At 33.4% G+C, this 12,356-nt stretch overlaps 1 protein-coding gene across 4 annotated transcripts in view; it reads left to right on the forward strand.

Moving 5' to 3' along the window:
- Positions 1-12,356, forward strand: part of LOC103601127 (uncharacterized protein KIAA1109) — a 127,838-nt gene that overhangs the window by 46,292 nt on the left and 69,190 nt on the right. For all 4 annotated transcript variants that reach the window (XM_008585505.1, XM_008585508.1, XM_008585507.1 and 1 more), the window contains exons 20-23: positions 119-224; positions 6,132-6,229; positions 9,893-10,078; positions 11,025-11,193. In XM_008585505.1, the coding sequence (XP_008583727.1) occupies positions 119-224; positions 6,132-6,229; positions 9,893-10,078; positions 11,025-11,193 (559 nt within the window). The remainder of the gene's footprint in view (positions 1-118; positions 225-6,131; positions 6,230-9,892; positions 10,079-11,024; positions 11,194-12,356) is intronic.

Below are 12,356 nucleotides of genomic sequence, written 5' to 3' on the forward strand. Positions count from 1 at the left end.
ATAGTATGTAGATAATTTTCTCTTTTTCCTCAGAGTTTTGGATGATTCATGTGAGGGAAAAGGTATAAAACTAATATAGTCAGTAGTGTTAATCTAATCATCTGATTTTGTTTGGCAGGTTGGTTCCTTTGAACATAATCTCACAACTGATCTTCTAAACCACTTGGTATTTGTACAAAAAGTGTTCATGAAGGAAGTTAATGAAGTAATACAAAAAGTTTCTGGTAAGAGGATTTGGTACCTTATAATGTAGGTGCAGGTTTTTATTCTCATTGGCTACATGATTTTCCATGTGTCTATGACATGAGTATTGATTACAGCATTTTGATATAATTGTCAGTAACTACTGAGAAAAGTATTCATTCCTTTTCTGCCTTTCTCACCTCTAGACCATTTGCTTATAATTTGTCATGTGTAATATATACATTTAAGATTCATAAACTTCACAAAGCTCCCTTACGTTTCCCCCTCAAAAACTAAAAACAAAAATAAAAAACTTAAAGTATTTCTGTTAACCAAACTAATCTCTCTGATTTGGAACAAAATTTAGATAACTATTAAGATTTTAACTTTATCTATTCCGGATGATGGCTGTATGCTGGCTACATGGTAAATCGTCCATAACAACCCTTACTATAGTTTTGCTATGCCTCAACAGTAGATTACAACTGAGCTTCTTAATTAGTCGCTGTTTTACATTTTAGCAGGAAATACATGTTTGATTAAAAACAGTTAATTGACTTTTAATTCACGAAATAAAGTAGTATTAAAAGGAATTAGGGCAAAAACAAGTTGAGTCTCTAAAAATTTTCAGTGCTGAGTATTTTCACTACGAACATAATCATGTTAAAAGAATATTTAAGCCACATGTACAAGTTGGCATGAAGAGGAGTTTCCTCATGTTTATGGATTAATTCCTTCATTAAACAAATTTATTAAGTATCTAGGTATTCAATTACAGTTTCTTAAAAAAATTTATTGGTTATACATATTCATGGGGTACAAAGCTGACCATCACCACTTGTGCCCAAGATGAGTTAGAATTTTGATGAGTTCTGTGAATAACAAGAACAAGGTGCAATGAATTTGTATCACAGGAGAAACTAATCTAGTTGACGCAATCAGAAAAGTCTTCACAGAGGTATTTATCCAAAACCTTAAGAATTAATTCCAGTTCAGCAAGAGAGGAGGAGAGGTAGAAAGGATGCTGGCAGAGCACATGGACCAGTGTTTGATAAGGCCCTGAAGGAGGACACCACTCCTTGGATTAGGGAATTAAACTGATGCATCAACTCTGTGAGCAACAGGTTTCCCTGGTTCTCTTGGGCTGGTTCTGGTTGCATCTGAGGTCAGGAGGCTACTTAATGATCATATTATAGAGGCCCAACAGAGCTGTAGAATTTCACAAGTTAAGTCATAAAAGATCAGATTATTGGTGTCATAAAGTTTTTCTGAAAAAATGGTTGACTAGAAGCTATTAAGGAGGAGATAAATATATAGCAAAATCTCTATCACTGAAAGTGCCTCTACTTGGGGAACATAAACAAGTTTTCGTGTGGCCTGTATACCTCATTACAATCATATTAGGACATTATCTATGATAGGAAAGTTGTTAAGAATATTTCAAGCTGGTAAATTTTTATGAGTTCTAAAAAATATTTTTAAGACTTTTATTTCTGAATATGTATAATTAAAAAATACATGGACTCTTACATTAACTGATCTTGTATTTCTCATGGTAAAAAAAACTAGCGTTGTGGAGTTCCTAGTATTAGGCTGTCACTGTAAGCCCCCTTTGAGGTGGTTTTGATGAAAGAAAAAGGCTTTCCTTAGCTGTTGGGTTGCAGTCAGTTAGGAAATGTAAGTATATCCCAAGTTCTATGAGGAATGAAATGGAAAAAGAGGACTGGAAGTTAATATTCTAACGATAAAGTCTTGATAATCATTGTAAAGAACAGAGAGATCAGATTATTGTGCTGGTGTCATTTAGGAGCTACGTCTGCTCCCTGAACTGTTTTCTGACTGTAGGGACAGCCACGGTCCTGAGAAAAAAGCTAAAATTTAAGTCACATATCCTTTAGTTGGCCACAGGGCCTGAGGTACCATAGACATTCTGTTTTTCTATCAAGACCAGAGAACATGAGAATATTGAGAGTGAATACTATGAACCCTTGTAGGCAGAGTTTCTCATTATTTTAATCTCTGTATTGCTTCCCTACTCTCCCATAATTGTCATAGTTATTTTCCTTTTTTTTTTTTTTTTTTTATTTCTTATACTGTTTTCTTCATGGTTTCCCTTTGTGTTACATTTAGTAACTAGGATATTTTCTATTGTATATGAAGACTTATGTTCACAAAAATCATCAAATTTGTTAGGAAAATGCTGTTTTGAAGAATCAATTCTTATTTGCCCATGAAGGACTTATAGGAGTGCCTGGGTTTCAAAAAGATATGGGTAAGCACTGACCAAGTACACAGAGATTTAAAGTCGTATAACTTCGTATAATGTATGCTATACGAAGTTAATACGACTGAGGTAAGTGAAAATTCAAACAGAATCTACTTTTAATGTATAAAAAGGCAATAGTATTAAGAAAATGGAAATTAATATGTATTTGGCAAGGTATGACAATAGCTAGAAAAATGATAATCCTATCTGACCAAATTATATAAATCTGCAGGTCCAGGTGAAACACATCTAATTTTTTAAAAAGAACTAATGAAGGAACTCTTGGAACCTCTGAGAATGTACTTCAGTAAACCATAGGAATCAGGAAAGGTGCCAGAAAACAGGAAAAATGTGATACCTAACCTAAAGAAGGGTAGGAAAGAAGTCCCAAGGAACTGACAGCCTGATGGTTAATCCAGAAAAAAATCTTGACCTTTTATACTTAGTATAGTCTGTAACTCTTAGGGAAAAACTCCATGACAACACTTCTTAAACACAGTTTTAGTTAAGTAATGCTAATATTTTTCAGAAAATTGTCAGGCTAGCTATAGTTTCAAAATAGCTTAAGCAATCTAAACTCTTAACCTAATGTGAGGAATGTGACACACTTAAAATTATGTATTTATGCCATAATCTGAAATAAAACTTGAGTGATACAGACGTAGCCAATATTAGATAGACAGATAGATCATGCAAGTAGATTATGATTTTCTTCAGATTAATTTTTATCCTTATTACTTAGAAAAAATAACAGTTATTTATTACTTAATTGAACAACCAAAAGACAGCCAACTTTCAAAGTCACATTTGTTGCACTTCATGATTACTCTTGAATCACCTGGAACACGCTCTTGTCTATAGAGTCTTGGTAGAAACAAAGAACTCTTCTGGCTTAATTTCACCCATCCTGTTAGAAAATATCAGGATAACAATAGAGTCATAAATAACTTTCAGTAACTATTCTAAAAGATCTTCAAAATGCACACATAGTTACATGTAGTATTTTTCTCTCAAGAACATGATATAATTAATTCTATATATTTTAGAGTAAAAATTATGTCTCTGTATCTTTGAAAACAAAAGAAGAGAGATTCTAAACCCATTCAGAAGTTGTTTATTTAGAACTTAACATATGACCCCATGCTAAATGATGAGGAAGCCACAATGACGTGTGGATATAACTTAATTATCAGGCTTAGGAAACTTATTATTTCAGTGGGAAGATTGGATATTTCTACCTATAATATACAAACCTTTAAATGAAGTGAATAAATGAGAAAGTTAAGTTTTATATAATTATAAGTTAAGTTTATGTAAAGTAGAGAACACTTTATGGGTAGAATTATCACGGTGGGCTTTATGATATAGGAATGATTTGAACTGATGCTTGGTTAAGTTCTACTTTTTGATGGTTGAGTGCATTTCAAAAGAGAGGGACAGTTTGAGGAAAGAAACTGGGACAGAAAGGCATGTTTATTTGCTAAGAATGAGATAAGAATTGTGAGAGTTAGAGGAAAGTTATGAAGACTTTCAGTAGTTTTTATGAGGATTGTGTTGGAGAAATGACAGAAGATCATTTCTCTGATGAAGATGAAGAATCACCAAGCAGTGTAGGTGCCTAATTGAGTTCAGAAAAAACACTGAGGGTCCGATAAGGTACTGCTTGCTAGGATCTAAAGGTATATGGTCCCTGCCCTTAGGAACTCAGTCTGATTGGGCAGATAGTTATATAGATAAATAAATAATATAACAGAGATGTGTATGTTTTGTCACACATCACATAGGAAGGAAGGACTAAATTCTGATAAGGCCGCATCAGAGAGGGTATGAATAAACTAATATGTGATAAAGGACTTAAAGCATTTGGCACATAGTAAGTACTCAAATATTAATTCACTCTTCTTAGGTATTAGGATCAACACAAATGGTTACTTATTTGAGAAAGCAGACAATGAATAAGAACAGAACATGAGTGAGGGGACAGAGTCATTTTAGAAAAGTGAGTTCAGGGAACAGTGATGTAAAAGGGCTGTGGTTTAGAAGTCAAATGATAAAATCAGAGAGAGTGGTGGTTTAATGTTTTAGAAATAGTACTGAAAAGCAACCTAAATGCTATCAGCTGGGTCAAAGGAATGAGTGAATGTGAGACTTCCAAATGATGTGGCAACAGAAAAAGCCATATTTGAATGAAGTTAGAGAGTCAGAGAAATGAAAGGTATAAATTAAGACAATGGAAGCTTTGTTGGTAGTAGAACGAAGAGAGAGACAACAGGAATCAGAGGGGGTGATTGATGGGGGAGGCAGAGTATACATATATTTGGCTATATGTAGTCATCTGTGATGAGGCTTGGGTAAGAGGGATGATTGTGGGGTTGAGATAAGGAGGTAGAAAGAAGTAGTATTTAATTATAAGTCGAAAAGGTAACCAGTGTGCTATAAATTTTAGAGTAGAATAGTTCAAAGAGGGAAGGTGCAAGGATACAGGCAGGCACTAAGCATACAGACATGTTAAGTCTACACATGTACGTGTTGTCTACCTGTTCTTCCAAAATACAGATATAGGTTAGATAATATGTCATAGCATTATTTATCCACAGATTTTGAATACTTTGATTCCTATCTCTTCATATCATTCTTTCGTTCTTTTTCCTGTGTGTTTATTGAATCTTTATGTACATACATTGTTTTTGGTCAAGTTGTCTTTGGGTCAAATTGTATGTTCTTGTCTATCTTTTCTCTGTCTTACCTTACATGTACCTTATGTAGATGACAGCCTCTTTTTATACCTTTCTTCCTATTTTTTTTTCTGTTCTAATAGAAAACCATATTTTTATCATAGTACTAATTGAATAGATTTTGACCCCTAGTCTAAAATTCAAAAGCCCATAAAATATTAATTCTTCCAAAAAAAACCCCTGCTTTTTATCTGTTTGGTTCTTAGTTCTTTTGATACATCTCTGGTCCATAATAGAAAAAAATTCCCATAATAGGAAAAAAAAAAAAATTCAGACTCCCTAGGCTGATGCTAAACTCAACGTATGTACAAAAGGATTAATCGAATATTTGAAAGATAAGCATGCAGAAAAAATTTCAAATCAATGGCAAGAAAAGTGGAAATAGAAGTTAGATAATAAAATATTAGAACATTATTTCCTGGGCAAAACTACTATTAATAGGAACTTTGCTACCAGAGCCCTCTGCCCACAATATGTTTTAATTTACAGGACATATACTGTCACATTCTTTATTATTAGCATGTATTACCTTATTTTTCATTTCTTCACCTTTATTTTTTCTTTTATTCTTTTTTGTTTATAACACATCTAAATGTAAATAATAAAGTTCACATTATTGGTTGAAGAAATTAGTTCAGTTTCCTTTTTTCTCTCAAATATATTTTCTAAGATGTATAATCACATATTTGGTTCAATTATATGTATAATTTTTTAATTAAGTCTACATAAAATGTTCTCAATAAATGTCTGTATATGTAGAATTATCCCTACCTTATGTACAGCTGCCTCAGTGAAATGTAACTTAGCTAAAGATCTCTGTTTAAAAAGATTGGTTTAATGATCAGTAAAAAGAAAACATCTATTTTATGGAGATTTTTTTAAATGCAAATATAGTTTTTCTCCTTTTAAAGAAATTGTCCCAAATCCTCAATATTAACCTCTTTTAGGTGGGGAACAGCCTATTCCTCTGTGGAACGAACACGATGGAACAACAGATGGAGATAAGCCTAAAATTCTCCTCTATTCCCTGAACTTGCAATTTAAGGTAACACATAAATAATAATGATCTTTGTAGAAGTATTTTTCTAATTAATATATTCTTGTCATAGAAAATTCATATACAGGGGTACCAGGGAGATATTATGGGTTTGGTTCCAGACCTCTTCAATAAAGAAAATAATGCAATAAAGCAAGTCATATGCATTTTTTGGTTTCTCACTACATATACGAGTAAAAGTAATGTTTATACTATACTGTGGTCTATTAAATGTGCAACAGCACAATGTGTAAAAAAAACAAGATACATAACGTAGTTAAAAAATACTTTATTGCTAATGCTCATCTGATCCTTCAGCAAGTTGTAGTCTTTTTGCTGGTGGAGGGTCTTGTCTAGATGTTGATGGCTGCTGACTGATCAGAGTGGTGGTTGCTGAGGGTTGGGCTGTAGCAATTTCTTTTTTTTTTTTCCCTGTGATCACTACAGCCAATTACCTGAGGTCACATCAACCAAGGAATGAACTGATACAGTTAGGATTATGTTTTTCTCTAGATTTGTTCATAGTAACCTAATATAAACCAAATCAGGATAATTTTTTTGTCTTTTTTCGTGTCCGGCAACAGATTGCAACCCTCAGTGTCGCGCCCGTACCAGACCGGGACCGGCGACGGGATCGCAACCCTCAGTGCTGCGCCCGCACCTCGCTCAGCCAGTGAGCGGGAACCAGTCTGTATGTGGGATCCGAACCCTCAGCGGGAGCGCCGCCGCGCTCCCAAGTGGCGCACTGCAGCAGTGCGCCACTGACTGGGCCGGCCCCAAATCAGGATAATTTTAATAATAATCATTAAATGAGATTCCATGAACTGTAAATGAGAAATTATTTTGTGCTTACATTCCAGTTGGAAGATATCCCTCCCCAAAATTATTGCAGTAGAAATAGAAAAAAAAAAAAAAAAAAAAACCCTCCACGTGTAGCACTTTCTTGAAATAAGACAACAATGAAGTTAGCCACATGGATTGACTCTTCCTTTTACGAAATATTTCCTTGCAGCATGCAATGCTGTTCAAAGTATTTTACCCATAATAGAACTTCTTTCAAAATTGGAGTCAATCCTCTCAAACCCTGTGGCTACTTTATCAAGTAAGTTTATGTAATATTCTAAATCCCTTGTCATTTCAACAATATTCACAGCATCTTCATCAGGAGTAGATTCCATTTCAAGAAATCACTTTCTTTGCTTATTCTTAATAAGCAACTCCTCATCTGTTCAAGTTTTATCACGAGATTGAAGCAGCCTATCCATCTTCAGGCTCCACTTCTAATTCTAGTTCTCTTACTGTTTCTGCCACATCTGCATTTACTTACTCCACTGAAGTCTTAAACCCCTCAAAGTCATCCATGAGTGTTGGAATCATCTGTTTCTGAGCTCCTGTTAATGTTGCTATTTTGACTTTTTCACATGAATCACGAATATTCTTAATGGTATGTAGGATGGTATATCCTTCCCAGAGTTTTTTTATTTACTTCACTCAGATGTATCGGAGGAATTACTATCTACAGCCTTATGAAATGTAAATAATAAGACTTGAAAGTCAAAATGACTCCTTAATCCTTGGGCTGCAGAATGGGTGTTGTGTTAACAGGCATGAAAACAACATGAATCTCCTTGTACATCTCCATCAGAGCTCGGTGACCAGGTGCATTTTCAAAGAACAGTAATATTTTAAAAGAAATCTTTTTTTTTTTTCTGAGCAGTAGATCTCAACAGTGGGCTTAAAATATTCAGTGAATCTCAACAGTGGGCTTAAAACCATGCTGTAAAGAGATGTGTTGTCATCCAGGCTTTGTTGTTCCATTTATAGAGCACAGGCAGAGTAGATTTAGCATAATACTTACAGGCCCTAGGATTTTCAGAATGTAAATGAGCATGGGCTTTAACTTCAAGTTACCAGCTACATTAGCCACTAATGACAGTCAGCCTGTCCTTTAAAGCTTTGAAGCCAGTCCTTGACTTCTCTCTAGTTATAAAAGTCCTAGATAGCATCTTCTCCCAATATAAGGCTGTTCCATCTACACTGATTGTTTGTTGTTTACTGTAGCCACCCTCATCAATTATTTTAGCTAGAACTTCTGGATAAACTTCCTGCAGCTTCTACATCAGAACTTGATGCTTCACCTTGAACTTTTATGTTGTGGAGATGGCAGTTGTCCTTAAACCTCATGAACCAGCCTCTGCTAGCTTCAAACTTTTCTTTTGTAGCTTTCTTACCTCTCTCAGCCTTCATAGAATTGAAGAGAATTAGGGCTTTGTTCTGGATTAGACTTTGGTTTCAGGGAATGTTGTGACTGGTTTGATCTTCTGTATACATCACTAAAACTTTCTCCATATCAGCAATAAGTCTCTTTTGCTGTATTATTTGCTGTATTTGCTGTGTTCACTGGAGTAACACTTTTAATTTCCTTCAAGAACTTCTTTGTATTCACAACTTGGCTAACTGGTGCAAGAGGGCTAGCTTTTGGCCTTTCTAGGCTTTTGACATGCCTTCTCACTAAGCTCAATCATTTCTAGCTTTTGATTTAAAGTGAGAGACATGCGACTCTTCCTTTCACTTGAACACTTAGAAACCATTATGAAGTTATTTATTGGGCTAACTTCAATATTGTTGATGTCTTAAGGAATTGGGAGACCCAAGGACAGTGAGAGAGACAGAAATGGGGGAATAGCTGGTCGGTGGAACAGTGAGAACACACATAACATTTATGAATTAAGTTCATCATCTTATACGGGCACGGTTTGTGGTGCCCCAAAACAATTGTAATAGTAACATTAAAGATCACTTATCACAGATCGCCATAACAAATACAATAATGATGAGAAAGTTTGAAATATTTTGAGAATTAACAAAATGTGACACAGAGACACAAAGTGAACACATGCTGTTGGAAAAATGACACCGATAGATTTGCTTGATGCAGGGTGCCACAATCCTTCAATTTGCAAAAAATGCAATATCTGTGAAGTACAATAAAGCAAAGCACAATAAAACAAGGTATGCCTGTAATTCATAAATTACCAAATAGAAAATAAAAATGAACCGTAACCCCATTCAGTCAGAGAAAAAGCTTTAACAATTATTTGAATATCCTTAAGGTCTGTTTTTTCTATAAGTATTTTTATATATGTGTGTGTGTATATATATGTGTGTGCATCTTAAAAACTTTGGGTATCTTTCCATATCAGAATATTATGTGTTGTACAGTTATAACAGTTTATTTAACCACTTACTTTTGATGAGCATTTTTTTTCTAATTATTGCTGTTACAATTTACTCTGTGAGAAATATTTTCTACACTTGTCCAATTAACAGTAACATTTTAATAGAAATCTTAATATTTCCAATAGTTAAAATGTTAATGTTTTTAAAAATAAAAATTATTCTTATGAAATAGTTATTTAATTATAGTTAATATATTTAACCCTTGAGCACTCTAGATTTTAAATACAAAATACATGAAGTTTAATTGCTAAAAACGTCCTACTAACATGAGAAATATAAGAATGTCACCAGTTATATCAGCTCATTAGACATAGCCTGTACATGTTTTAAAACATAACTATTTTACTTATCATATACTGAAAGATTGCATTTGAGTGGGTTACACTGTTGATTTAGGTTCTTTTTCTTTACTCCTACCATATAATCCGCTAGGGTATTCAAGTAACAGCCACAACTCCATCAATGAGAGCTGTAAGATTTGAAACTGGATTGATTGAACTGGAACTTTCTAACCGACTTCAAACCAAAGCTTCACCAGGAAGTAGCAGCTATCTGAAATTATTCGGTAAATGCCAAGTGGATTTAAATCTGGCATTAGGACAAATTGTCAAACATCAAGTGAGTTCAAAATGTATTAATATCAGAACTGTGGCTTTTAGATTTTGCACATCAATTTGACTCTACTTTAACTTTCATATTACTATATTTACAAAAATATTTAGTTTAAGTTCCTAAAATTTCTGATTGTAAATTCTAATGAAAACTCATTTATGAAGGCCATTATAATTTTACCTTGACATATCATTGAGCATTATGATAGCATATTTGTATAGTTTAGAGCAAATGCAGTCACGTGAAACAATCCTGTATCTTTATAAATATTTGCTGATAATTTTTAAAAATTTTGTTAAACATTTTTTTTATTTCAATGCCTTGTACTAACATTAGTCAGTTCTTAAAATGTTAAGTTTATAGCTTCCCTGTAGAATATTGACAAGTTTTGCGTATAATTATGGTAATATATAAATTTTAAAAAATAGCAGTTAACCAGATTCTTTATTTTATAAAAATTAACTTTCACAGCTCACTGGAGCTTTTTTATTCTTTTGTTCTTATTTTGCTAGAATTATTATGTAGATTTTAACCTTTTTTCTCTCTTTGATTTGAAGAATCAATTAAAAAATTGCTACATTAAATATATTGTGGAGGAAAAATGAATAAAAATTTATTGTCATCTCTCGAAAAACAGTAATTTTTTCAAATGGAAACACATTTTGAGAAGAGAGAAGATCTAATTATTTTGAAACATTGAATACATTGCTATTCAGAATATAAACCTCATTCTAGCTTTTATATGAACTTTATTTATGACTTCATATATATTTATTTCAAGTGTTTATGATACCTATACAAGGAATATATCATTAACAATTGAAATTGAGAAAAATGTAGTATAGTTTTTTTGGTGAACAATACCATTAGTGGTGTTTAGTTTTGGGTTTTGGTTTTTTTATTAAAACACTTTCCATTATTTGATTTCATTGAGCCTTAAATTTTATTTTAGGTGTATGAGGAAGCTGGTTCTGATTTTCATCAAGTTGCCTATTTTAAAACCAGAATTGGATTAAGAAATGCCCTCAGAGAAGAAATCAGTGGTTCTTCAGATAGGGAAGCTGTGCTTATTACTCTGAATAGACCAATTGTTTATGCACAACCTGTTGCCTTTGATAGAGGTAAGATGAAGTCTATCATTACTATCTTCTAGGACTTTGAAATGTTTTGGTAATGCTAGATAAAAATCATTTGTATTTTACCAGTGTAAATATTTGACATCTAAATGTCTGCTCAATTTGAAATGTTAGCATCCAAGAAGAGTTTCTTGCTTATTCCCTTTAGTTTTTAAAAGTTGTATTTTACCAGTGTAAATATTTGACATCTAAATGTCTACTCAATTTGAAATGTTAGCATCCAAGAAGAGTTTCTTGCTTATTCCCTTTAGTTTTTAAAAGTTATTTTACATTTTAAAGTTATTTTGCTTTTTACATGGGTACATAGGAGCATCTGATTCAGAATTTTAATTGTAATGCTAAATTTTTTGGTTTGGGTAACTAATGTACACATTTGTGTTTTGGCACTGTATTTGTTCATTCATTCTGTAAATATTGTGTACTGTGTAGAAATGGAATACAAAAATGGACAACAGGATCCCTGCCCTCAGTAGAGAAGAAACCAAAGTAGATTACAGAGTGGAGTTAGAGATGTATGTTCTAGGATCCGAAGGAGTCTCTAACTTTGCCTGTGCTCCTTAGATGAGAAACTAATTCTTCAGATTCAACTGTGAGTTCGTAGTTCACCAGGGAGACAAGGAAATGAAAACTTCACTTATTTACCTTTGTACTCCAGGACCTAGTACAGTCACTGGCTTATAAAATTAAATAAACATTTCCTGAATGAGAAAGAATACGAATGAATGTATATGAGCACAGAGGTCTAATAAAATGTAGCAGCAGCTTTCATAAAAGAAAATAATGGGAAAGAAAGCTGAACAAGTAGACGGGGTCTAATTAGATCAAGCAAATATGTTTGAATTGTATTTTAGAGGTAATGAGGAGTCATTTATGAAGGCTTTTAAAATTTATTTGGTGGTAGGATAGGCTGGTGATAAGATCTATTTTTTAGAAAATTGCCCTTTTGGCATTGTAATGAATGACATTTTATTTTGCTAAATCCTGCACATGTACCTGCACACGTTTTTCATTTCTCATCCTACAACATCTCATCAGCTTTCACCAGCTCCGTAAAGTACTCCTGCTCTTCATGTTCACGACATAACGTTGGCTTTTCCTCCTTCTTCTCTGGCCCATCTATTTTCATCTCCTTTTTAGGCTCCTCCTTC

Source organism: Galeopterus variegatus, unplaced genomic scaffold (assembly GCF_000696425.1).
Source record: "Galeopterus variegatus unplaced genomic scaffold, G_variegatus-3.0.2 Scaffold3600, whole genome shotgun sequence".
Classification (NCBI taxonomy): domain Eukaryota; kingdom Metazoa; phylum Chordata; class Mammalia; order Dermoptera; family Cynocephalidae; genus Galeopterus; species Galeopterus variegatus.